This window comes from Grus americana, chromosome 1, assembly GCF_028858705.1.
Source record: "Grus americana isolate bGruAme1 chromosome 1, bGruAme1.mat, whole genome shotgun sequence".
Taxonomy (NCBI): Eukaryota; Metazoa; Chordata; class Aves; order Gruiformes; family Gruidae; genus Grus; species Grus americana.
The window spans coordinates 117,064,095-117,091,357 of NC_072852.1; the positions used below are offsets into that span (position 1 = coordinate 117,064,095).

Below are 27,263 nucleotides of genomic sequence, written 5' to 3' on the forward strand. Positions count from 1 at the left end.
GAAATCATTCAGATCTGAAGCAGGAGCTGAAGGAAGAACTCTAATCTGACTGGAGGACTCCTCAGCCTTTTGTGTGGACAAACAGCAGGATCCGACACGGTAAGGGAATATGTCCCTCTCTACGGTCTTTCCTCTAGGACCAACTGCCTTACCAGCTTGCTTTTCTTCCAGCGTGCTTTTGAATTGTTTTGCAAAAAATGTCTTTAGCGTCCTCACTATGATGTGGAATGGAAACGTGCATTTTTTCCACAAGGTAGGAGGCACTGCTTGGTTTCACTCTCTTCCCAGTCAGGAACTTTAATTTATTCTGCCTTAGAAAACTTCAGTGAATTGTGAAATTATATTTAAGGGAAAAAATAATTTTGCTTTTAAAAACACTTTTCTTTTTATTAATAACAGTTGGACCAAAGTGCCTAATGAAGCTTTGTAGAGAGCATATTGATGCCTTTGTTAGAAATAGAACAGTTGTAGGCTGTTACTTTGAAGTTCACAGCAACTTCCTAGTGACTCCAGAATTATTTGTCAAGCAGTGACAAAAGGAAAGACAGAGTCTGACATACTGGATAGTACACAGACTTAGAAAAGTTTCTTGCAAGAAAATCAGTCTGGTGAACTTAAAATTAGTCTCTTAGATAATCCACAACAGTTTGTGATCCCCAGGGACAGGCTACTTGAAGTACTTACATTGTACTTGGACAATTTAGTAATTATGAAACAGTTATATTTTATTGATATTAGGTTAAGAAATCTTAGTACTGTCTCAGGAACTCAAAACATGATTGTTGATTTATCACAGTTCTACCAACATCTTTTCTGAAATATACTTCAGTATAGCTTCTGTTTGCCTTTGGAAGCTGTGTAATGAACTCAAACTAATGGTTATGATTTTTTGGGAAAAGAATGCTGACATGTTGCTTGCAAAGCTGCTGTTTTATGGTATCTTTAATTTATTATCTATTTCCTGGGTAAGGACTGGTTTATGCCATTAGCATCTTCCTTAAAGGTCATGTTCTGGGGTGTTTTTTCTTTCTGACATTTGTCCACGTTCAGCACATAAGGAAAATTAAGTTTGCAGATGTGACCTACGTTGAGTATGATAATATTTCTGAAATAAATCAAAACTAATTTGCCTAGAAATATTATTGAGGAACTGTTTTAAATGTCAGTGTGCTAGTGAAATTAACAGTTGTTCTTTATTGAGTATGCTGTTCTGCTGAAGTTACCCTCTTAGCAATTGTCAAAGTATAATATCTGGTCTGAAAACTGTCTTTGCCATTTATTACTGAGGATTTTTAGAATCATAAAAGTTCCTAGACTGACCACAGTGTTCAGTTTGAAATATATTTATCTGGTAAGTTACATAGAGCATTTGTATGAAACTTTCTGTCCTGTCTGGTGTAGTTGTCCTGTCCTGTGTGTTATTAAGACCTAGTCATGACAAGATTATTTCAGCCTGGATGCTTAAGAGAGGAAATCTTGACTATGCTGAAACAAGTGAAAAAAATTCTCAGTGATTTCACTGCTGTCAGTATTTAAACCAAAATATGAATGATGCATCCATCCAGTGACACTATTGGTGCAGTCACTTTCTTTGGATCTTATAGATACCTTTCTAATATGAACTGGATTGATACTACTTACCAATTATAAATGAGGGATATAATTTATACATTTTTGCTTATTTTTACATGGGTGTTTGAAATAAATAGTTAGTACTATATATTATGATTTTGGGTTTGCACAGGCTAATGGCTGATCGAGTGCTTGTGATTGGCAGTGGAGGCAGAGAGCATGCGCTGGCCTGGAAGTTGGCCCAATCCCCACATGTAAAACAAGTGTTTGTTGCTCCAGGAAATGCAGGAACAGCTGACAATGGAAAAATTTCCAATTCAGGTAAAAAGGGGGAAAAAATAGAACATTGTACCAAACAATCAATAATACCGGTATTGGAACTGAAACAAAACTGACCATATTTGTATCGAGTTGGCAGGAGATAACAATTATTCTTTTCTTTTACTGGTACCACAAGTTATTTAAGGCACATATATTTTTTTTCTGTATGTTTTATTTCTGAATTTTAGAACTGCCTAGTAAAACATCATACTATATTTTTAGCCTAGCTTTTTAAGATAGTGAGACTTATATGAGACTGTGCATTTCTACACCTCATCTCTTTCCTCCTACTGTTATGCTTGAATTCACTGACCAATTTCAGTGAAACTTAACAGAGGAATAAAAGGCTTAAACTTCTTAACTTCTGGTTTGAAACTTCTCTGGTGTCTGCCCAGGCTGCTCAGCTAAATTTAGCTACATCATGCACTGGCATTGAGTAAATCTTTGCTCAGAAGTCGAAAATTAGTTTCCTTATGAACTTACAGTTTTATTTTTTAAAGTTTTTATTCTGTTATGATAAGCAGCTTTTAAAAGTTTATATTGATTACTTATAGCAAATAAAATACATTTAATAAATTAGCAGATGTGTATTAAAATCAGTAGTGCAAATTGGAAATGCTCACTGTTTGTTCTGGACTCTGTTATTATTATATTATTTGTTTTACCTTGCCCTTCTTGGGCTGTTTCATTATTTTAATCATACTTCTTAGGGAGATGGAACAATGACATTCTCATCTCCCATCTCTTATTTAGGCCTTACGATGGTAACTTAATTATATATCCTTTTCGTTTTCAGCTGTATTAGTGAGCAATCACACTATCGTTACCCAGTTCTGCAAAGATCATAACATCGGACTTGTGTTAGTTGGACAAGAAGCTCTTTTGGCAGCTGGTAAGGCTGAAATAAATTAACTCGACAGTAAAAATCAGCACCTTGAATTCTGCTTTAAAATTACCTCTTTCGGATCTTGGGACACACTGACTTAATTAAACTAAAGAACAAGAAAATTTGGATTATTTGTAAACATAAACTGTAGTCACTTAAAACATTTGGCTTCATAGCTGTATGCTGCTTTTTGTATGTTGGAAATCAGCAGGGGAAATCATGCAGCATCAAGAATCAGTAATGGTTACAAGTCCTCTTGTGTCTTCTGCTTTGCTTTCCTTTATATGAAGAATTTTCTTGCAATAGTCCTAACACTGTTGCTGTATGCAACAGTACCCAGACCATCACGTGCATTTATTGTATTGCGGTACAGTAATATCTCCATGTCTTAAATAGTGAACAGAAGTACCCGACAGTCCTAAGTAGTCCTGTGGTGGTAACTGTGACACTGCTTAGTAATGTAAAGAGCTAAAGACCTCTTAAAATTAAATGATGAAACAGGTCATTGGATATGCAGAGCCTTATTTTAAGGATGAATTAGCTGTTTGAGACAAGGAAAAGTGCAACAAATTGCTGGAATGGTTATGTGGTTTTCCTTTTGTCAAAATGACTTGATGTTTCCAAAGAGATGACTTGGTTCTTTTGCTATTTTTGATAATTAGGGATTGTTGATGACTTGAGAGCAGCAGGAGTTAGGTGTTTTGGACCATCTGCAAAAGCAGCTCAGCTGGTGTCCAACACCAGTTTTGCCAAAGCCTTTCTGGATCGTCATGGGATCCCAACAGCAAGATGGAAAGCCTTCACCAATCCCCAGGAAGCTTGTAGGTTTATTATCAGGTAAATATTTTGATACTGGAAACTCCTCTGTCAAGTTATCTATGCATTTGGCCTTCACCTAGGATGGTTACCTAGAGCTAGGTAAATTTTCAACTGTTGTTCTTAGTAGCTATGGAATGAATTAGTTTTGTAATTAGAGACAGATGGTGATGGTGCAGGGAACTCAGGTTGATTTTTCTGTTCACAGATCACAGCTCTTCCCTTTGATTAGCTTCTTCAGGATGTTAGTTAGCCATTTAAAAGACAAAAAATTGTAGCAGAGAAAAATATTTCAATAAATCTTTCTGTAAGGGTAATTTCTACACGGACGCATACCAGCAAAATACTATTTGTGGAGTGATGTGGGAGGAACTGGTCAAATACTCCTAACTTAAGGAGGATACTCTTATTTCTTCAGGGCTAGACAGCATCTCTCTTACACGGAGGGAGAAATGTAACTGCGTATCTCTGCAATTGCTTTGAGCAGTAATGCCTCTGAAGTCACTGGGGTTCCTTTTGGAAGAGTAACTTACCGCTGTGGCTATTTTGGTCCAGTCTCACAGCAGCTGCTGTGTTAAGCTACACGGGTCTGTGGCTGTGTGGCGGTTTCATGAACTTCTTGTCTTTGCTGTCACATGCTACATGTGGTATAATCTACTGGAACTTGTTTGTTTGTTTGTTTTAATGAAAACAACCTTTTCACTGACTTTGCTCTGTAACAGCATTTAGTCTGTATTGCTGCCATGTAGAGAAACTTGTATGTCTCTAAGTGTGCATAAGACTCAGGTCAGCGCACTGAGATGTGGAGAAAGGGAGCTTTGTGTGAGCCTGCTTTGGCTGCTTGTATAAATCTAGGGTTGAGATGTATCCTAATATAAATCGTAATGTGGAAAGGAGGAATGAGATGTTTTTTCAGGAAACAGGCTACTAGTGTGTAGAATCAGCTCTTCAAAAAGGACATTTTAGTTGACTGTCCACAAGCTGGAGAGAAGTGAATGGATAAAGTGTAGTTAAAATATGTTAACATTATGGTATTTTGTTCTTTTTTTCTTCTAGATTTAGTTTGTGTTTAAGATTAAGCAGAGCAATTCTGGGGATACGGTGTTAATACACTAGTTCTAACATATCCTTTACGTGCAAGATCTAACTCAACCTTACAATCCTGAAGAGAACTTCCATGGTGGTTTATAGGATTATGTACTATAATCTGGTGTTATGAAACTATAACTCATCAGTGAGTTCATCTTTCCAAACCTATGACAGGAATAAAATAGTAACTCAACTCAGGGAAAAGAGGAAAAAACTGCGAGGTGCAAAGTTCAGTGACTTGTCCAAGGATATACACTGCGTTGGTGTCAGAACCAACAACAGAATTCATGGATTTCTGGTTCACAGTCCTAAGCTCAGGGCTATAAGAGCCCATTGCCCTCCATGACAGGATGGGCTAGAAGGGAATATATTTTTCTGAAGTGTTATTCTTCAACCATTCAGAAAAAAAGGAAGAATATGGGAGGCATTCAACTTAAAAATTGTAATTTCACTGAATGCAGTAGGGATGCCTGAATCTCACTTTTGTTTTCATTTAAAGCACAGACTTCCCTGCACGAGTTGTACGGGCGAGGGGCCCTGCTGCTAGAAAAGAAGTGACTATTGCAGCCAGCAAAGAGGAAGCCTGCAGAGTTGTCCAAGAGATTATGCAGGTGGATAAATCTTTAATTAATCAGTGGGAATCCAATTCTTGATGTTTGTAGCCTATGAGTTTGTAATTTCAGCCACAGGAAGCAAGTATCTTCAGGAGAAACTTGCCCATTTGACTAAGGGATTTCTCTGGGAACCACCCTCAAATTCCTCATGTTTGCCCCAGACAGTGGGCAGGGCTTTGTAGAGTTTGTGACTGAACTCTCGTTCCAGCACTGAGTCCTGATGCCCTGCCCCTCCAACTTTTTCAGTTTGGTTGGCTCCTGAGGTCTGATAAGGTGTATTTCAATGTCTCTTCCTTATCTCCAAGTGAGATTCTATTAGATTTGCTCAACATACCAGAATTCAAGCAAGCTGGTACTTTTCATACACATTGTTTTTTCTGTTAAAAGAAAGTAAAGAGAAGATTTAGCTAGTAGATGCCATGTTTGCTAACTGGAGAATTTATGTCTTTTTTTTGTACAGGACAGAATGTTTGGAGAGATGGTTGTTATTGAAGAACTTCTTCAAGGGGAAGAACTTTCTGTATGTGATTGATAGCGTGGTTGTGTGCTTTTATTCTTTGGCATTATTGCTATGCTCTGTGCATAAACACACAAGTTTATTGTTTCAAATAGGGGGGGGTTTATTTGTTTTATTTGCACTTACATAAATATGCAATCTAAGCAATTTGATGTCATACTAATCAATGTATGTTGTCAGTAGAATTTCCTTCTACATTAGCCGTAAAAGTACAATTATGGTGATCTTTTTAGGTGGAAAATTATCTTTTTTTTCCTAAGGTGACCTAAACCATGTTTGTATGGACTTTGTCTTGGTAATTCTTACTAACATCAATAATTTTGTGCTAGTATTTAGTGCCTATTTTAGCACTTTCCTTACCATGGATTTCTACTCAGTGGCAGGATAAACCTTGCATGCATATTATATGCCACATGAAAACTGAAAACAAGTTCTTTGTGCAAGGTTTGTCCTGCACGGAGAATACCTCACACTCATTCAGGCCCCAGATCTGCAAACACACACTTTTAACTTGAACCATATTAATAAGTCTGTCAAGTCAACGAAGACTATTCACATGCCTCAAGGTAAGCATATGTCCACGTGACTGATAGGTCAAGAGCTAATTCATCAGAAAGGAATTGTTATGAGGGCCACCATTGGTCTTGATTATTTGAAAATGAGAAAGCAAGCTCAATGAATCCTTCAGGTCAGTGGGCTTGCAGCAGAATAAGTGGATCCTATTGCTTTCTATCTTTGATTCCTAAATTTTCCTGGCAGAGCTGAGCCTCAGCCTGTGACCAGCAGTGTTAACATCATTCAGGATAGGACATTGTCACTGTTTCTGTGTGTTGTGTGTCTCTTAACAGTGCTTGTGCTTCACGGATGGTGTCACTGTTGCCTCAATGCCCCCAGCCCAGGCCCACAAACGGTTATTGGATGGTGACCAAGGTCCAAACACTGGAGGGATGGGAGCTTATTGCCCAGTTCCTCAGGTATAGCAGTCCTCCTCCTCAGCGGGCAATAAGGCTGATCAGATCTGTGGTTAAGATATCACCTTTAGGGCCCAATCTTGTTTCTATCACATAGGCCAGAATTCTTGTCGAATTGACTGATGCTTTGCTTGTCTAAGTGCAATACAGGGCTCAAACTTTAGTAGTCGTTCTTTAGGATTTAATGAGCCAGTGTTCTGAGGAATTTCTCTCTTTTACCTTTTCCATTATTCCTAAACTTGGTGTTTCTCTGCTCCACTTAGCATCACTTGAAATGTCCCTGCAAAATTCCCTGTATACCTGGAGTCTTTGTGTCTTGAACATAACCTTGGGTTTCTTGGTGTCAATTCTTAAAGCTGACTGCATTGTTCTAAATATGTTACTCAAGTATATTACTAGTGTGTTTTTCTCTAAGTACAGAAACAATCTTACTATGTACTGCCCAGGTTGCCAGTGTCTCAAGCCTCCTTAAAATTGGCCTTGTAAAGAAAGAACCAAACAAAAAATCTTGGGAGACAGAGGATCGGTGTATCTGTCCTTCAGGCAGCAGCACCGTGATGGAAGGAGCGTGCTGGTTGGGGGTGGGAGAGCAGAAAACATAGCTGAGGCATTTACTTACCCCAGAGCTTCCAGGTCCTATGAGCTAGTCCAGCAAATGTCATCACTGTCTCAATCAGTTTGATGTTGATCATCAGGTTCCAGAAGTTCTTCTAGAGAAAATCAATGATGCTGTCCTTCAACATGTTGTTGATAGTATGAGACAAGAAGGAACAGCATATGTAGGTAAGTAAGCATTCAATTCAAAAACAAGGTAAAGTCATATCAAGATTAGTTTCATTGTTAGGGATTGTTTTTTAATTCCAGATATTTGTTTTTTTAAAAAAAAAAGTTCATTTTTCATGCAGTACGAAGCCTCACTGGTTTGATTTATAGCTCTTCCTTTGGAGAGAACTTTTGTCTTTTCTCCACAAAACATACTGTATTTTTATTAAATATTTTTATTAAAACAGTTGCAACCAGAGTCTTGGTAGTTCAGGGTATAATATATATTTAAGTTCAATTGTACTGTTCACTCCTATATATATATATATAGGAATGTAAGTTTTCTTAAGATCTTTGACTTGAGGCTGTTTTGACGAAGGAAGGTGATGCTCAGAGCTGTCACTTAATGGCAGTGGCTGCTTTTGGTGCTGAAGACTGTCAAGATCACATACATGTAAAGAGTTGGGTTCCAGTCTGCGATGTATTTATTCTCTGCTATTTGGTAACTTTTTTCCCAATGCCCAAATCTGCAGTAAGACTGTAGTGGGTGTTGAGCATTTTCACGATGATGCTGGAGGACCTGATGCTTTGCGGGGTTTAAAATTTAACACTTGTTATTCTCTGGGAATTGTTTTTCTGATTATGCAATGAAAGGCCTGCTTTAGATCACTATGTGCATGTATGTGCGTTGCAGTAGAAATTACCCAGTACCAACTTCAGTAAGTTTTTGCTTGGGTTTTTTGGTAGTAGCAGTAGTGAATTTTGGTTTGGTATTTTTGCCTGAAATACAGAATTATGCATCTAGATTTATGCATAACAATAGTACAGTTAATGGTATGAAAATTGCAAGGTCTGTGTAATTAGTGGGGTATTATGGGAGCTGGTTTTTTCATCCTGTCAGTTCCTTCTGATCTCTGACTGCCTGCATTTAGAGAGCTGTAGCAGAAGGCAGAACTTGACTTTCTGATGCAAAGAGGTTGCTTTCCATTGTATTCAAAATGTGATGCAATGTTGCTCAGGTTGCTGCTTGCCACTTTGTTGGTTATTGTGGAATTACTATGATTTGCATATAAGTGCTTGCAGAATCCTTGCTCCTAATGCCTTATGATTTGCAGAAATGCATCCCACATTCCAAAATACTGTGTTGCATTTAAAGGAGTTATTGAAAAATAAATGTTTAAATTCATTTGCTTGGCTGTGTTCTTTCTGTTCAGGTGTGCTGCAAACAGGTTTAATGCTTACCAAAGATGGTGTGAAAATTTTAAACTTTAAATGTCAGTTTGGTGACCCTCAGTGCCAGGTGAGTGAAAGATACTGGAAACTTAAATATGCTTCATTCTTTTATCTCTGATTGTTACGTTTAGGGAAGTGTGCGGGATAGGTGTAGATGTATGTCTTCCTTCCCCTGAACACACAGATCTGAATGAGAATGTCTTAGACAATATATGAGGCAATTTAAAATTTTTAGCTAGTCAACTTCTGTGAATTGTTAGTTAAAAACTTAAGTTAAAGAGCTTTTGCTCCAATTTTATACTTCTGGATAGAAGCAGACTGTGAGGGGCCTAAATTCATGTTCCTTCTACATAATCTCACATCTCATATTGTAAATTTCTGCCTGTTACAAAGAGATCCTGCAAATTAATGCTTGCCTATAGTTTCCAAATCTACTGATACAGGGAAACATAGTGTTTTCTGTTTGGTAGGTATAGATTTTACTCTATTAATTGAATTTTCCCTAAGTTGAATTTCAACAAGTCAGCAAAATAAGAATTAACTTCTATCACTACCAAAATTTTCTACAGGTAATTCTTCCACTGCTTAAAAACGATTTTTATGAAGTGATTCAAGCAATAATTGATGGCAAACTCTGCAGCTTCATGCCAGCCTGGTCAGAAAATACTACAGCTGTGTGTGTGGTCATGGCAAGTCCAGGTTACCCAGGAGACTATGACAAAGGCATGGAGATAACAGGTAACTTCAGAAGGTTGTTTACTCTTTTATTTTAGCCTAGTACTTCAGTAAGCTTGCATTTAACTCTTCTGCCAGAGAGCTCTACTGCTTTCCTCCATCCTACCCCTCACACTGAGCAGCATCTACCTTCATCTGACACTCCTTGTCTTTCTGGAAGGGGAAAGCTGTTCAGTAAGATTGTTTACTTGGAATGCATGCCTGTCCAAAGTAGCAGAGGGCTGAATGATTTAAATTACATCATTCTATAAAGCCCTATCTGCAGCTGGTTGCTGAGATAAGAAGGTCATGGGGCATTATGTCCTCCTGAACAACTCTGGTGCATCCATGTGGAGTACTTTCACAAACTGTACTGGAAACATGGACCACAGCATTGTCAGCACATGACTGCTTATTGCTAGTTTTGCTCCCTTCCTGGGAAGTCACTTTATCTTAGCTAATGCCTGACCAAGTGATAAGGGTGAGACTTGAGGACCTATGGCTGTTAAAATAGGAGCGGTTCACGCCTCCACCCACCATCAGCTTGGTTCCTTCTCTTGTGCCAGCCAGCCAGGTCATTACTGTGTAATACTAATAAGGACCTCTTCTTCATATGGCTCGAAGGGGTTTTGGGAAGTTTGGCATGTGGGCTTTAGATCAATACTCATTTTCTGTGTAAAAATTCTTGTGGTTTAATATCAAGATGAATTTTTTTAAAAAATGGTTAAAATCAGAGGGAACTGTTGCAGGACTATTTCCTTCCCCCTCAGCTACTGCTTTGCCAGCCCAACACTATGCCTTGTGTCAGGCAACCCGGACAACTGATCTTCTATCAAGGACACCTTATTTTTGTCAGAACTCCAGTTACCCTACAGCCCCCAGGGAGGAGGTCATGTCATACTGCTTTTTCCCTCATCAAGATTTCTGCTGTCATGTTTTCCTTGCCCACCCTCCTTTTGTAGTTCACTCACTGTATTTATTTTGTTTTCTCAGTGATTTTTGGGAAACTGCATTTCTGTAACTGTAAAAATCCAAACCACATATCTGAATGAATCCCTCTGCTAATGAGCTGCCTTTCATTAGTCAGACTCAGGAACTTAACTTTTTTAAAGTTGGTATTCATACCTTTAGGAATGAAATTGTATGACCACCCTGCTTGTTAATCACAAAAAACCCCAGTCAAAACAATGAAATTCAATTCATTCTTTTATTATTATACTCCAACCCCTGGAGTTGTGTGGGGTTTATTAGTTTTTTCTCCTATTTTCTGCAATGATTCCCACATTTTAATGGCTTTAATAAGCATTTTATTCTGGAGTATTCGCTAAAACATGACGGGAAGGAGTTAGGTTTCCATTCCAGCCAGCCAGCTGGGGCTCAGCTTTGACCTTGTCAGGGCAGTGCTGTGTCAGTGTAACACACTGTACTCTCAGTAAGTATAAAGGTCCCTTTTGCTTGTTTATAAAATCTGTTTAGCTGACAGCAAGGGGAAAACTCTGTTTTGTTTTGCTTTTTCCAAGTGATGGCAGCAGTTCCTCCTCTTCCCTTATCTTCTCCTCAAGATATAAATCTATAAAAAAACCCTGGAGCAATTTTGCTTTCCTCTAACAGGAAAATATATGGAAACAAATTAAAAGAACATAATATGTCATTTGTTTTAGCTATTGGACAGCCACCTGCAAGTGTTTGCAGAGCATTGATTCCAGATGTGGTAGGCAATAATGTGGAGTGAGCACAACAGAATAGCGAGAGGAGTGCTGAGGTAACATTAACATTAATGGTTTAATATTGGGGAGAGGAGAGACTCCAAGCAGTAAACTGCTATGGATTGTGATTTCATACAGGAAAGCCCTGCACAAATTATTCACAATTACAATATTCAGCACAGTTTTACTGGCATGGGCTAGTTACATGTCCTGTTGTGGCTCCTGGATCCTTTATTTCTGTTCCTGTGTGATCTGTGTCCTTACTGGACATCTCAGAAGGGAGTCTTAGGGCCACTGGAGTAGGGTACCCCAGTGGTAATGCTGTTTCTTGGAAGAAAGGTAAAGTGGGAAGCTTTATTGTTGCTCTTTCTTGTCTGAAGAAAGGACTTCAATCTTCACTGCTTTGCCAACATAGTCTGCGATTTAAAATACTCAAGAGAGTTCCTTTTGCTTTTGTAGGGCTGCTGCAAGCCAAAGAGTTAGGGCTGGAGGTGTTCCATGCTGGCACAACGCTGAAGGATGGCAGAGTGGTGACAAGTGGTGGCAGAGTCCTCTCCATTACTGCTGTTAAGGAGGACCTGATGAAAGCACTGGGAGAAGCCAACAGGGGTGTAGCGGCCATACATTTCAAGGGTGCCACTTACAGGAAAGACATTGGCCATCGGGGTATACGGCTTCTCAAACAGTCTCTGTATGTAAGCAAAGGCACTAGCAGAAATACATGCTAGTCCAAAGTTTTATATCTGTTGTTCCCATTTGTGTGATGAATGATGGTCTATGCGGAAAATGTCACTACTGCTGCTAGCATGTCCTTTACTCTCTGCAGGGGTCTAATATACAAAGAGAGACATGTGGAAGCTGTAACTTGTGATGTTTTGTTTCATCAGCCAGAAACATCAGTTGTAAGTGGTACCAGATCAGGTAAGACTGGGAACAATCTTTGTGTTTCCTCAGTATATTGAATGCAACAGAACTTTTTTTTTTTTCCCACAGGAGGCAAGCAATGCATTTTTGGCATTGAAATTGAGCTTGAGAAACTGGGCTGAGGTCACCACGAAGAAAGAAAATTCTCATTTCTTTCTCCTCACTCCTCTTTTGCTTAATTAAAAATAGTTGGCTTAACATGGGGATGATTGCACTTTTTCAAGGTTAGCCTAGTGAACAGAATAACTCCTGGATTAATGGAACGCTTTTGTATGTCACTGGACAGAAGTCATCCTACCAGCTGTATATATGAGTACAACATCCAAACAGTTATTAGGGTGTGGCTGACAATCACTGAACTTGTTATTTGCTCTCCAGACTATGTTCTTTACTTTTAGCAGTGATCTACTAAGGAAAATTTCATGTTGATTTTTTTCCCCTTAGAAAAAAGTAGCTGCATAAAGAAAAAAGGTGAGCTGTTAGCAGTTTGGTAAAATGTTTAACCTTTGCTATACACAATCCGTAGGTCACAAATACAGAATTATAAAGATCTATTTACAACACCATGAAATATGTGACTTTGGCATGCATGCTTCATAAAGCTGTGCATGTTTCTGTCAGTGGACACAGCGCTGTCTTCTCCAAGAAATCATAATTTGCAGTACTTGACAAGTGTTTTGGGTCTTATTATTTCCCTTAAAAATGATCCTTGACATATTTGTACTTGGCAGGCAGTCATTCAGAAGTAGGAGGCTTTGCTGGTTTCTTTGACTTGAAAGCATCTGGTTATGATGATCCTATCTTGGTATCTCAAACTAAAGGCCTTGGACCTAAACTGCAGGTAACTTGCAACTTGACTGTAGCAAAGCTTACGTTATCTCCCAACACTGTTTTAAATGCCACAGCCAATTGCACCATCTGCACCCTTCTGAGCATTATAAATACATCTCAAGGCCACTGCAGCAGTCATTTGAACTTTGTAGATGATCCTTTGAGCAGGGCCTGTGCATATGTCATTGAGAATGTGGAAGTTCTGTATATTTTGTGATGAAATGATAACAAAACAAAACATGTAGCTGGGCACTTGAGGAACTGAGAACCAGGTTTTGTACTATAAAACAGAGGATCCATTGGCTTTGAGAAAGATCAGTTCAGAGAGGAATTGGTGCAGTGAAGTGCTGAAATGGTAACTGTCAGATTTAGCTTAATAAATTGTATGCAGAGAGGTAGCATGATTACTGCTGTTAGGGCACTGGGGAAAAGAAGGACAGAGGAGATAAACATTAAAGAGGAAGAAAAACCAATACATAAAGAATGCTGATCAATCACACAAGAACACATAGGGTAAGTTGAGCCAGGAATATATTTATATATTGAATCAGAAGGCTTTCAGCCATCAGAGGAGTGGAGGTCTGGAGCTGCCTTTCACTGATCAAGCACAGCAAGTCAACTTGTTTCAGGGTGGTGTTTATACCTTTAGTAATGGGATGATATGATGTGGCTTCCTGCAACAGCAGGAGACTGAACATAATAATCCAGAAGGTCTTTTTGCAATCCTACATCCATGGACAGACACCTCTGAGCATGAAAAAGCGACTGGTGCTGGCTCTTGTGCGTCTTTGTTCCAACTGCTTGGCAGAGAGACATTCCCAACTGTGTTTACAGACTGTTCCCAAGACTCTTCCCTAGCCAAAAAAAGTTGGCCGATGCCTATACGAAATGTTATTAGATCAGTGGGAGGGAGATGTTACAATGCAACAAAAGACATGGGATAATGGTTTCCATAGCACTTCTAAATCCACCAGCCGGTGAAAGAAAGCAGGTTTGTAATCCAAACTCAGACTTTGTTTAGGTGCTGATCTGTTACCATTTTGAAGTCAGTGATTGTATTTATCTGCATTTTTCCCTTGCTCATCTTTCTGTACTGAGCTTTTCTGCACTGGTATAACTACTCTGATAGAGCTGTGTCAGTAAAAGGAAGTTACCTTGAAAATGTACCCATAGATAGGCAATCTGTGTCCTGTTTCAGTCCCTGAAGTGGTAACTGACAGAGGTGAATTGCACTGTGTGAGCTGGTGCTGTGCATCTACATCAGCAGCTGGCACAAGCAGAACTGCTCTGGTGTACCCCTGACAGTGCAGAAAACCTCTGCTTGTAATAAAGTAGTGTAAATGTTGCCACTTTGTAGAAGCCATGATGTCAGAATCAGGTTTCATTACTTGGAGGATGCAAACACCTTGATAATTTTTTTAAAACCGAGTAGCAGCCTTCCGGAGGGAAATACTGCTTTATGAAAGACCTGTCTTTCAAGGGAGGCTACAGACCAGGCCCACGTTGTTGTCTGTGACATGAGATAGCTGAGGTCAAAAGACTCCTTGGGGAGGGTGGGAGTGAAAAATTTAATTCTCTGTGGTCTTGGAGAAAAAGAAGAATACTTAAATTGTTTCAGTTTTGCTGCGTAGCCCAGTGAAATTAGTAGGCAAAAGTAAAGCAGAACACACAGTGATGTTTAAGCAACCCAATCTTATTTTTGGAAATTGCTAGGATGTTCTGTAGGTTGAATACCCTCAGGATTTGTAATTGCTTTTAGACACCTCTTGTTCTGGATTTGACATAATATTCCAGAAAGCAAACAAACAAACAACTGAAAATGACAATTTCTGGGTAGCTGGAGCTGGAATTTGAAGTCATGTTTCAAAAAACAAAATAGATTTTTCTTTTCTCTGCAAGAAAATGAGCTGTTTTCTCTTGATTTAAACTAGATGATGTACCAGATAATCTTCTGCATGCACATTCTATTGTGATTCTTTTCAGGGAAAAGAAGATTTCTGCTTATTTGACTGATTAATATCTGAGTTTGTGTATTTCTTGTCACCACTGCTGGTTCCCACCATGTTTTGCAGATTGCACAAGCATGTAAGAGACATGACACCATAGGTCAGGACCTGGTTGCCATGTGTGTCAATGCCATCCTGGCTCAAGGAGCAGAGCCTCTCTTCTTCCTCAACTATTTTGCCTGTGGCAAACTTGATGTTGAAGTGACAGAAACAATTAAAGAAGGAATAGCTGAAGCTTGCAGAAATGCAGGATGTGCTTTTCTGGGTATGAACACTTCTCTGAGATTTTTAGGTTCTGATGTTGACATGATTACTAGTGAAACAGACTTTGTAGGCAGAGGCACTGTGTGGCATTAGAGCAGTTGTTTCTGTTTGGTGAAAAAAACCAGTCAATCATTTGGGCTTAAACTCTTCCTTATCTCTAAAATGAGTCAGCACAGAGGGATGATTTTTACTATTCATGCATTTGGATCCAGATTCTTGCTTGTTTATCCTTCTACAAAGGACAGCAAAACTGGATGCCTCACATTCTTGAAGTGTTAACATGTTTTCATTTCCTCTCTGATATTCAGTCATAGCAGGGACGTGCCAGATAAGTAGCATGAAATGGGAAAAAAATTTTCTTCTTTCTTTAACTTCATGAAGCTTTGTTTTGTTGAAGTCTTGAGGTGAGAAGGATTTTTAAAATGTATCTGAATGCGCTGCTTAGGCTTCATGTCTCTGCAGCTATCCTGGGTACATTGCTTATTTTAGAAGATGCTATAGATTTAAAGTTAATAAAAAAGGTTTACAGCTAGTGCTGACTGCTTTCTCTCCCCGCTTAGGGAAGGAGATGGCTGAGGTGACTGGCATGTATTCTTCTGGCATGTATGACCTGGCTGGCTTTGTGGTTGGCGCGGTGGAGCGAGGGCAGATGCTTCTGGGGCTGCAGAGAGCTGATGAGGAGGATGTGCTTATTGGACTGGCCTCTTCCGGGATTCACGGCCGTGGCTTTAGCATCATAAGGAAGATTCTCTTAATGTCCTCCTTACACTACTCCTCACCAGCGCCTGGCAGTAGTGGTGACAAGACTCTAGGTACAATATCTTTCTTCTCAAAAACAAAGCTGCAAACGAATTGTGTTTGGACATTTTCATAACTAGATGCTGCAAGGGTTGTTCAGGATGGGTTAGGGTTATTCAGTCTTTGGGGCAGGTATGTGGGCTTGCATCCACAGTTTTGGAAGAGTGGGCCAGCACGTTTTGCTACTTCCTAAGGCTATCTGCCACAAAAAGCAGAAGTGAACCTGTTCAGAGAAGCATCCCCACTAAACATCTAATGACCTTTTAAGCAAATTGCTTGAATTGACACTTTTGTTTGCAGGAGATATATTGCTGACCCCGGCAAAAATGTACAGTCCATCTTTGCTGCCTGTCCTTCGCTCAGGGCACGTGAAGGCTTTTGCCTTCATTGCTGAGGAGGGCTTGCTGGAAGGCATCTCCAGAATCCTGCCAGAACATGTCAGCGCTGTCCTAGGTAAATATCAAAGATGACTGTTTCTGTTTGACAAAATTTATATACAGCATGGACTTGACTTTTCAGCTTCAGTTATGACCTGAAGTCAATGCTTTTCCAAAGAGCCTAGTAAAACCATTCCTATTTCAAGGAAGCGTCTCACTGGAGAAGGGAAATTTAAGGAGAGTTTGAAGGCAGCTCATTTCTAGGAGAAAAGGAATTTGAGAAGATTGTATGTTCTGCAAGACACCTCTCCATACTAAATGTTTTGACCAAACAGTGAAGGTTGTTGAGAGAACTAATTTGCATTATTTGCTCCACAGTATGTGTACACACACACACACACACACTTAAAGCAATTTTATGGTAGGTGGTAGCTTCCTCATAATAGATTAGCATTTGACATCTGTAAGTAAGGTAGAACCTCTTTTGTGTAAGTCAAAATTGGGCAAAGCATTCGTAAGTTCAAAATATTAAAGAAACCTATATTCATGTGAATCCAAAAATATTGTGGGGATGAGGAGGGGGGAAGGCAGATGTCTGTATGTCTGCCTGTATTTCTGTAGAACAAAATTAGAAAGGAAAGAAACCCAGCTTACTAACATGGTGCCCAGCTTGCTTGTCACTGCCTAGAGCCACAGAAAAGATAACAAGCCCAAGGGACTGTTAGTTTTCTAAAGTGAAGTCAAGATGGCAAGTCTGGACCATCAAGCTTTCCAGAGACAGCCTAAGGCCATGCCTGCATGAGTAGGGTCACTGTGAAAGCCCATCCAGGCTTCTCATCTGTGTGTAGACTGCCCAGCCCTGTTCCAGTCCGCCCATCAACACACCTGAGTATACACTCCTGTACTAATTATTGATTCTTTGAAACAGAAAACCAGGATCTGCTTAAGTAGTCCAAAAAAGCCAGATGATTTGTCCCACGGCTCTTTTATCTCTTACGGAAGAGATGTAAGTCATCTGTAGCTTTGTCCTTCTGGCTGATGAGGGATCAATACATTTTAATTCGCCACCATTTCCTACGTCTTCTCATTAGAAAGCCTGGAGAAGACTTGGCTCACACAAATTATAACTAGAAACCTCTAGCTAAGCAGCACCTATAAACTTGACTGGAAGTTGGGTCAGTGTCCTCCTTGCACAGTATTTTTAAAATAGCAGGAATTAGTCTCTGTCAACCTTTGTAATATACCACTGTCATTGTGTACAATAAAAGATGGGGAGCAAACATTTGTGCTGACCATATACAAATTTCAATCATTTTCAGATGCTCTCAGTTGGAGAATTCCTGAAATCTTTTGCTGGCTTTATAAAGAGGGAAACCTCTCTGAGGAGGAGATGGCTCAGACGTTTACTTGTGGGATCGGTGCTGTCTTGGTTGTGCAGAAGGACCTGGCTCAGCATGTTCTTAAGGACATACAGAGACATGAGGAAGCTTGGCTGATTGGGAAGGTCGTTGCCCCTTGTTACACAGGTTAGCAGGTGTCCTAATGGGAAATGAAGACACTCACAAAAATTAAACAGGGTATGGTTTGATTTAAAGTGTTAACAGATTCATCTGCCTCCCTGCAGAGGGGGTTCCACTTTAGGATGTGCTGTTTAATTTTTAAGTTGATAAAGGGTAAGTTGTTTTAGAGTGTGATTCTGTCAAGTGCTGAGCATTTCTTGGGAGGTATCCTCAGTTCTGTAGGCACTGAGGAGACCCCTTACTGCAGAGTTTGTGTAGTTCATATCTTTTTTCTGTCATTTCACTAGGCTGGAGGCTACTTGACACCTTCACATCTAGCTCTCATTATTAAATAAAGTGAGAAGTGAATGACTTGTTTTCAGAGTGACAGTGCTTAAATAGTGTCTTACCTAGGTACTTTGTTGAGACTCAAGTAAATCCCTCTGATGACTGTTTGTGAGAACTCAAACATTCTTTAGTTGATTATATTTTACCACAATCGTGGTAATCAACCCACCTCCTTTCCAACCCCTTCCCAACTCACACAGATACTGTGTAAAGATTGAGGATAGGCCACAGCTGTGTACAGACATGTGATGGTAAGTCTTCAATCTGGTATGCCCATTGCTTGACATACAGCAAGACATGAGCCAAAATTCCTCTGGAAGCCAAACAGCTTGGGGAGCAGTTTGAACAGCCAAAATGCAACAGCTCTGTCAACATCATCTTTAGTTTAATTTTGCAACATGAGAGAAAGAGGAAGACGGGTGTACAAGATCGGGATAATGCTTGAAAAGGCTATGCCATACCTAGGCCTTTGGAGACGATTCTGCAAGTAACACAAAAGAGATCAGCACAACTACCATGAGTTTGTTCGTTCAAGTAATGTATGTCTTTGTAGTTCAGTTAATGCTAGCATAAATTAACTGTTGATAGGTTTTTCTCTTAATTGAAGCTTACGATTAGTAAACTATACAAAGTAAATTTAAATGGGAAAGTAAAACTCAAGGTATTTTACTTTTAACTTTTTCCTCACATATTTGGAGGAGGTTCTGACATCAAAGTTGAGAATCTTCTTGAAGCTCTGCAGCTGAGCAGCCCCCAGCATCTGCTGAATAATGCTGTTTTTGAGAGTCAACGCCAGCCCAGAAAGAACAAAGTTAAAGTGGCTGTTCTCATCTCTGGAACAGGTGAGCTTTCATTTATCATCACACAGGGCTGAATTCAGCCCTCATACAAGTGCATCCACCTTGCCTTTTTTTTCAGTGGAGTCTGTGGAGCCTTCTGAAACCAAAGTTGCATTTTGACTGGAAGTCAAGAAGATGTGTTGTATTGCTTAACAAATGAGCTTTATTAGTGCACAAACTCCTTAGTCCTCTTCTATTTGTGCAGTTGTTGAAAACAAGATTTTTGTTAGATAAACGGGACTGAGAGCCAATTCTCAGTGACATAGATGCTCATCTATTTCATGAACATTTGCTCTCTCCTTGTTTGAGGCACAAACCTTGCTGCACTCCTCAGTTATGCAAAAGAGCCAGGCAGTTGTGCTCAAGTTGTCCTTGTCATCTCCAACAAGTCTGGTGTGGAAGAACTACGAAATGCAGCTCGGGCTGGAATTCCCACGAGGGTAAAGACACTCGTTTCCTTTCCTTTTTATCATCAACTCACAGCTACTGAATCTGTAGGTCTTTATGAAATGCTTGGTAAGCATTCATGTTTCACTTTTCTTGAAAACTTTTACGTGGATAAGTGGACGTAGCACAAAGCTGTCAAAGTTACCAGTAGAGGCAGAGCTGAAAGCTGTATGGACAGTGCTCACTGTAGGCTGTTGTGTCTTTCCCATCTCTTCAGTGAGTGCTGCAGGCCAGAGTTAGGAAGGGACTTAAAATTGCAAGTGCTTTGATGATTAGAGTCTGAGACTGTAGCCCATGCAGCTTCAAGCTTTAACTGAAATCAGTAAGACTTCAGGCTCTGTGAAACACATAGAATCACAGAATCATTTAGGTTGGAAAAGACCCTTAAGATCATTGAGTCCAACTGTAAACATAACTCTACCCAGTCCACCACTAAACCATGTCCCTAAGCGCCACATCTACACATCTTTCAAACACCTCCGGGGATGGTGACTCCACCACTTCCCTGGGCAGCCTGTTCCAGTGCTTGATAACCCTTTCGGTGATGAAATTTTTCCTAATATCCAATCTAAACCTCCCCTGGTGCAACTTGAGGCCATTTCCTCTTGTCCTATTGCTTGTTACTTGGGAGAAGAGACCAACACCCACCTGGCTACAACCTCCTTTAAGGTAGCTGTAGAGAGCGACAAGGTCTCCCCTCAGCTTCCTGTTCTCCAGGCAAAACACCCTCAGTTCCCTCAGCCGCTCCTCATAGGACTTGTGCTCTAGACCCTTCACCAGCTTCATTGCTCTTCTTTGGATGTGCTCCAGCACTAACATAAGCATATTGTCTCCTTGGCTCATCCCTTCCTAGAAAGATCTTTGTCTCATGTTGTGCTCAGTCACTTTCAGTGTCACCATAATAGCACTATGTTATGGAAACTTTCATTGGTTTGTTTCATAAAACAAAACAAAACAAAAAAGTAACATCATGTCACATATTTGTCAAAGTATAGAACATGGCTTTTGAAAACATTCAACAAGTTGGGATTTCAAATGCAGCCCACCAGCAACTCTTCCTTCTAAGATTTAATGATTTTGAGCAGTTATCATATTTGTATAGCTACACACAGATGGCAATAAATACTGTTAGAGGGTCTCCATGCATTAAAAAGCTTTCAGCAAGCTTCCTCAACAGCTGAGTTGGACTCATGTTACTTTTTTTCTGGCAGTATAAAGACTCATCTCTGGGAAAAAAAGTTAATTCACATTTTCATAGGCAAGAGTATGACAGCTTTGTTAGTCCCTTATTTGAATATCTTCATGAACAGAGTCAGGAATCAACGCTTACTTTGGGAACTGGAGCTGAGAGGTGGAGTAGAAACAGAACAAGACTTGACTCCTCCCCTTACACAGAATGTCTGGCCAGTTTGTTCTCTTTTTAAGAGAAGTTCGTGATTTTCAGTAAGCAACTATAGACTAACTGCTGGTGCTGTTGTTGATGTGTCTTTACTATTTTTACTTTAGTCTTTGGCAAGACATTCTGGAGTAAGAGGTCAGTATCTACTGATACGTTCTGCCATATTTCCCTCTACACCGCATTACCCACGTTTCTCTTTTCACACTTGGCTTCTCTTTGTGCAGATTTTCTACACATCCTAGAAAGAATCCTGTGTGAAACAGCCAGTGTTAAATAGCAAGTGATTGGGGTGTTCCCAAGAATGTTTGTATGAATGTGAAAAATCACAAATATCCTGATTAATACACAAACTTAGAACTTTTAAATCCTCAAATGTCCCGGAATGAATCCATTTTGCTTCCTCTTTGTTACCCAAGCAGCTGCTCTCATTCACACAAAGTTATTTCCTTGATATGGTTTCTGATCTGTTTTCATGTTTTAGGTGATTGATCATAAGTTATATGGGAGTCGCTCTGAATTTGACAGCACAATTGACCGAGTTCTTGAAGAATTCGCTGTTGAACTAGTATGTCTTTCAGGATTTATGAGAATTTTGTCTAGCCCTTTTCTCAGAAAATGGAAAGGTAAGAAATTGTAACTGTAAAAGAGAAATTAAACTATGGATGCTTGGTCTCACCAGAATTACAGAATTATGGAGCAGGCAGGAGTTTGGTTCTGTCTGCAGCAGGGGACAGGTAGCATAACTGTGTCATTTCTGAAGGAGCTGTGCTGGGCAGTTGTGCTGAACTTACTCTTTGCAGCTGTTACTCAGAAAAAAATGGGAGGGAGACTGATTTCTCAATGCCTGTCCCTCCTGTGCTGCCCTGAGGGCTGCGCAGCATAGCAGTACTCTGGACTGTGTGCTGGCACTGCAGCCATCGCAGACCCCTGAGTGAGCACGGCCCTGCTGTGGCGCAGAGCTTTCCTTAGATCCACTCTAGGCCAGCAGAGCGGGGAACGCACACTCCTCTTTCCTCTTGGCTCTGGGCGCCGAGTGCCGGCTCCTGAGGCCTGGCTCATGAGTTATTTGCTCACTGTGCGGATTGCACTGGGAGAGGCTCCTTTGGGAATGATGTTTCCTATGAAAATCACTTCCACCTGTGCAGTGGCTCTGCAGTGTGAAGTCCACTTCCAAGCCCCTCCTCTGCAGCATGAGGGCTGGTCACCTGGGAGTAGAGAGACTTACAACTCTGTCAATCCACAGATGTGAAAGCAAATGAGGTCCTCGGCCTTAATTGAAACATGCTTGCCTGGCTACTGTCAAAGCCTGCACACCATCACCTGTGCTCCTGGAAGAGCAGTATTTCCTCAGATCACAGCAGAGCTTCCTTGGATTTCCTTAGAGATTGTAACACCATGTATATGTTTCATTTTATGCCCTTTTACATTCTGACTGCAGTTGAGACCATTTAAACTCCTGAGTGGTTCACAGTGCTGTTCTTTTGAACTGATGATCGCATCTCACACTTATTTTTAAAGGAAATTCAGTTCAAATTGATTTTTTTTTTCTTTTTTTCTCCTTTCACGCTGATGTCCAGGGAAAATTTTGAATGCTTCCCCATCACTTTTCCCACCAATCAAGGATGGAAATGCCCATCAGCAAGCTTTGCAAAGTGGGTTCAAAGTCACAGGCTGCACCGTGCATTTTGTCCTAGTAAGTGTCCTCTTGTCTAACATTAAGTTACAAAAAGGAATTTGCTTTTTTTCTTTTCTTTCTGAAGGCAGAAACAGGAAGAGGTAACAGGAATGTGTGGAAATCTTCGGATTATTACCAGTAAAAACAGGAAGATGTGAGGGTTACATTGCATTTGTGATTTCCTGAGGTCCTGTCTTCTTCCTTCATATTACGTTTTTTTCTTCAGTGGCAAACTGCCCTCTGCGTCTTGTCACGCATGTCTGTCCCTGCTGTAACCCCCAATGTAATGTGGGTACCCCTAAATGGCCGTAAGCCTCTCCAGATGTACTTTCAGCCTCCTGTACGCTACAGATGCGCTGGCCAAGATCTCTCACGAGACTTTCTCTGCCCTGTCCACACTGTCCATAACCTTCCTGAGACTGTTAACTGACCGCTTCTGAAAGGCTGCCAATATCCCCATTTTAGGAGGAATCTAGTCCGAAAGCAGTGATCCACCAGGAGCCGGTATCTGTGAAGGCAGACGACACCGAGGAGATGCTGTCAGAAAGGGTTAAAGAAGCTGAGTGCCGGGCTTTTCCCATCGCCTTGCAGCTGGTGGCCAGTGGAGCAGTGCAGTTAGGAGCTGATGGTAAAACCTACTGGAAACAAGAGAGCCAAAGTCTCTGTCTTCAAGAGGAGACGTGCATGTCCTCTCTCATGGCTCTGGAGCCTCAAGAAAACGATGTGGTGTGGGCAGGTTTGTGAGCAGCTTGCTCTCTGCTCATCTTTCCCTCCTCCCCCCTGCCCTTGATGTGCTTCTCTGACTGCAGGCATATCAGTGTCACAGGTTTCCATTCTGAGCTGTGATCCGTCTCCCTTAGCTTGCAGCTTTAGTTACGCTCCTCTTGCAAAATTGGCGGTAGAAGCCAAGCTATCATTTCAGATTTTAAATCTCTTTGTTGGTTTTTTTCATCAGTAAAGGAGATACTGTGTTACAAATCAAAGAGGGGGTTTAAGCTGTACAAGTGTTCTAATTCTTCAGAGGGAAATTAATTCTTCTGAGGGATCGATTTTTGTTGGCTGCATCACGCTGCAGAGCACCGAGAGCTTCACAAAGCAACCACAAACAGGAACCATGCTGCTGCAAGAGGCTGACCAACTCCTGTTGGATGGAAAAGGCCAGGCATGTCGGGGCAGATCAGAAGTGAGGCCCAGCCTGGCATGGTGTGGATTTGGCATTAGGGATAAATGCATAGCTCTGTGGGAGGAGTTGGGAGTCTACAAGGACCTCATCCTTGTGAGCTCCACCGCTGTGGGAGCGCCCCAGGGTACAGAGGAGAGGAGGGGATGTGAACACGTGCACCAGTGTGGGAGCCAGAGTCTAGTGAGCTGCCAAGCAGAAAATCGAAAGGCCAAAAAGGCAGGGAACCTTCGGAAGGCAGAACAAACCAAACTCGCCTTCACAGATTGTCAATATGATGTAAAAGCACGCATGGAACATACATCTAGGCACGTTCCCCTGTTCCTTGAAAGGGACATTCCCAGAATTTCATACTAAAACATTTGGATCTTGAGAGATGAAAATTGGATTTCAGGGACTAGAAACAGCAGATTTCAGGCATTTTCCTTCCTTCATCCTTGAAATCAGCAGAACAAGACATCCTCAGCTTAACTTGCAGTAGCAGGAAAATCTGTTTTCTTTGTTGACTGAATGATTGGCTTGGTCCAGAGAGTTGCTGCTGTTAAGTAAAACCTTCTTCTGTGGAAGCTTATTTTATATCTGCCAGAATAATGACTTGCATGCAAGTAACAAATCGGCGGAAGAAAGCTAGCTAAGAAGCTACTTGAAGAAACTAGAAAAGAAGTAGCCAGAGCTGAATTCTCCAGAGGAGGGATCCCTAATAGCCATTAGATGCAGTGAAAAAAAATGTATTCTTGTTTTGGTATTACATGTAGTGTACTAGTATATCGTGCTCTTGGCTGTATCAGGCTGTCTTGAGAGCATGAGTCAGTTTCAGTTAAAAAGTCTAAATTTTTCCCTTTTTTTTTTTAAATGTGTAGCTAGTGGTGTTTCAGTAGTTAGGGAGGGGAGAAAAACTCAGTTCCCTCCTGTAAGCTCTGCCATTTATGTACAGAAATCTGTATTTGTCTCTTGCACTCCAATACCTGCAGCAAGGAACGTGTATTTTTCATGACCTGGCAAAAATAGGAAGAACTGTAACAAGGCAAGATTAAGAAATGTTTGGTCTATATAGGTAATTTTTATGATAAACACATTGCTTAGTTTGCTTTTGATCTGTTGTAACTGTGTAGTAACTTCATGTTGTATATTATTTGAATTGCATAGCACGCATGGCCAAATGTTCCAAACTCAACAAATAAACCATTAAAAGAGAATAGGGTGCTAGTTACTGTGCTTGGATAGGTCTCCAGACTATCACCATGGTATCGAACAACTCAAGACAGTTGTGTTCCTGGCATTCCTCTGAGACTGGGTGTGGTGATAGGTTGTTAATCTATTTATTCTTTTTACAGAGTGGTAACCTAAGCAAAGCAGTCTAAGGTGAAATTTCTTTTTATGTATTTGTAGAAATACAGATAGGTGCTTAAATCCCATTTGTCATCAGTCTTAGATGGCAAAATACCCGAGTCTTGCTCAAGCTGTCTGTGATGGAATGGGGTATCAGATTTGGAGTGCCTGAGTCTCTGCTGTTGGCCTTTCTGGCAGTGATCAAAACGCTTTTTTCAGTAGCGTTGTATTTATTAACTGTACAGGTAGTGATTTCACCGCTAGTAATCTTGCTTCTTCTATGTGAGTTAATTTAAGTACAATTTCTTTTGACTTGTAAAAGGTTTGCTGCATCATGGCGAAGGCACTGAACTTGTGCAGGCTGAAGCCTTGCCAGAGCTGGACGCTGCCCACATCTTTTACATTCTGACTGAGGCAGGCTGGATTTCAAGCCTTGGCAGGCAATTTGCCCTGCTGTGGGAGGGCAGGTTTGTAAAGAAAAACACCGGGCCGAAGACTTAGCTTTTATTCTTTGCCCTTTACAACCAAATTAAATTTGACCATGTCATTTTCCTCTGTATTTGAGTTAGCTTTCTCCTCGGTGACAAATGATGACAGGAATATTTTGTTAGCAAGTTTCTTCATCACAGACCATCTGGCCAGTGAAACAGTAAGGTCACCACGCTCCGCGAATCATTACTAACTTATGCAGGACCGCACGTGTCTGTAGCCTCACCAACTGATTTACAGTTGCTGTACTGTAGATGAAGTTAGATTCTGTTTCACAAACTCCTCCTCCAGCTTGTACTCCAGGTAAAGGAATTCCAAGGAAAGATTTTGATATTTAATTTTTTACCTTTATTAGACTTTATCTCAAATCCATAAAATATAATCACCTTCAGTCAGATGCTTCTGGCTTGTATGGGGGAATATCAACTATTTTAGTAAATACATCAAAATGTTTTCACAACTATATTAAAACATTAAAAGAAAAGCAGGTGCTTTTTCACAAGAGTTGAGCTGTACAAAACCCCTTAGTTTTCAGACTGATAACATTTACTGGGTTTCCATCAGTATTATTGCAGGTGAAAATACCATTCCAAGAATAAAGGCACTTCAGCAGAATTTCTGAAGAATGTCTCGGAAGCCAAGAACACATTGCTTTTTATCTAGTCCTAGCTCCCTTTCTGGTCATTTAAAAAAAAAAAACCCAAAAACCCAAAACAAACCCCAACTCTTTTGGCTCTGACCAAACCTCTGAGAGGAATTCATATGTGGATTCACATGGAGATACCCAAAGGCAAATGGTCAGCAGACAGTCAGCAGGACAGCAGGTCCAATATTTGAAATTACGGAATATGTCCAGAATCTGGGCCAGACAACATCTTCCACCATTAGAACAGAAATTATATGGAAAAAAAATCTATTTCATTATCTGCAGGAATAGTTAGTGTTTTGGCAGGCCAGTTTTTCTTGTTTTGGCTAGAGATTTTTATGAATAAAGTTATTTGCCTTTACCTGTCTCTTCCCTTGTAGCAGTTCCATTACTTTTCCTCACAAATACTTCACAGGAAACGACAAAAGAATCCCATTACAGCCTGCATGGTCTGTTAGAGAATGATACTGATGTTCCTAAGTCAAGTCTCAGAGATGCTCAGATCTCTCTGTAACCAACTGAGTATTTTTGTTTGTTTAGAATGTTGGCCAAAGAAGTGATTATAATTAGGAAGCATGTAATGGAGCCATTGCTGAAACTACTGAGAACAGCCCCCTGCCTTAATAGTTCCATTTGTGGCTTTCTCTGGATTTTACTTCAAATCTTTAACAATTTGAGTGAGAACATGGCGTGGTAAAAACATTTTGTTGAAAACATTTTGTGAAGAGAATACAGTGTGCGTGTTATTAGGCTGTGACCTCTGTTTCAATCCCTTAAGGCAGCCCAGCTGTCCCACCTGAGGACGTTTGCGGACACGCTGCTCCTACTTCCAGCAGATCCTGCCGGCTTCCCCCACCTGTACGGCCCCGCTGGCAACAAGCTGCAGGGCAGCTGGGAAGGCTCGGTGCTCGGCCTCCTTCACCCTTTCCGACAGGGTCTCCACCGTGTCACCAATCTTAACTGGAACTGCCTCTTGGAAAATGATTGCTCCAGCGTCAACTTCCTCCTGTA

The 27,263-nt window shown here is 40.6% G+C and overlaps 2 protein-coding genes across 5 annotated transcripts in view; one reads left to right on the plus strand and one right to left on the minus strand.

Moving 5' to 3' along the window:
• The first annotated feature begins 1,724 nt into the window (after positions 1 to 1,724).
• Positions 1,725 to 23,824, plus strand: LOC129202051 (trifunctional purine biosynthetic protein adenosine-3-like). Of its 2 annotated transcripts, XM_054814070.1 has the most exons (21): positions 1,725 to 1,893; positions 2,690 to 2,785; positions 3,442 to 3,616; positions 5,184 to 5,295; positions 5,759 to 5,818; positions 6,664 to 6,789; positions 7,482 to 7,569; positions 8,763 to 8,848; positions 9,351 to 9,519; positions 11,661 to 11,892; positions 12,028 to 12,122; positions 12,857 to 12,966; positions 15,029 to 15,227; positions 15,787 to 16,038; positions 16,325 to 16,477; positions 17,721 to 17,927; positions 18,947 to 19,090; positions 19,397 to 19,527; positions 21,415 to 21,556; positions 22,511 to 22,626; positions 23,074 to 23,824. In XM_054814070.1, the coding sequence occupies exons 1-21, from the start codon at positions 1,725 to 1,727 to the stop codon at positions 23,350 to 23,352; spliced, it is 3,141 nt and encodes a 1,046-aa protein (XP_054670045.1). In that variant the 3' UTR covers positions 23,353 to 23,824. The 2 variants fall into 2 exon arrangements, with proteins under 2 accessions (XP_054670045.1, XP_054670035.1); XM_054814060.1 differs by lacking the exons at positions 15,029 to 15,227; positions 15,787 to 16,038; positions 16,325 to 16,477; ... (4 more) ...; positions 22,511 to 22,626; positions 23,074 to 23,824 and having other exon boundaries at positions 12,861 to 12,961.
• A 2,107-nt stretch (positions 23,825 to 25,931) lies between these two features.
• The window catches only part of GART (phosphoribosylglycinamide formyltransferase, phosphoribosylglycinamide synthetase, phosphoribosylaminoimidazole synthetase), a 39,855-nt gene continuing 38,523 nt past the window's right edge, over positions 25,932 to 27,263 (minus strand). For all 3 annotated transcript variants that reach the window (XM_054814036.1, XM_054814047.1, XM_054814025.1), the window contains exon 22: positions 25,932 to 27,258. In XM_054814036.1, coding sequence (XP_054670011.1) covers positions 27,076 to 27,258 — 183 coding nt within the window. In that variant the 3' untranslated portion in view covers positions 25,932 to 27,075. The remainder of the gene's footprint in view (positions 27,259 to 27,263) is intronic.

Excerpts from the sequence above, each read along its gene's own strand:
- LOC129202051 (XM_054814070.1), top strand. The coding sequence starts at position 1,725 with ATGATTTTGGGTTTGCACAGGCTAATGGCTGATCGAGTGCTTGTGATT. Across the intron at positions 5,819-6,663 it reads TTCAAGGGGAAGAACTTTCT|TGCTTGTGCTTCACGGATGG; the intron begins GTATGTGATTGA and ends GTCTCTTAACAG. Across the intron at positions 22,627-23,073 it reads GCACCGTGCATTTTGTCCTA|GAGGAATCTAGTCCGAAAGC; the intron begins GTAAGTGTCCTC and ends TCCCCATTTTAG.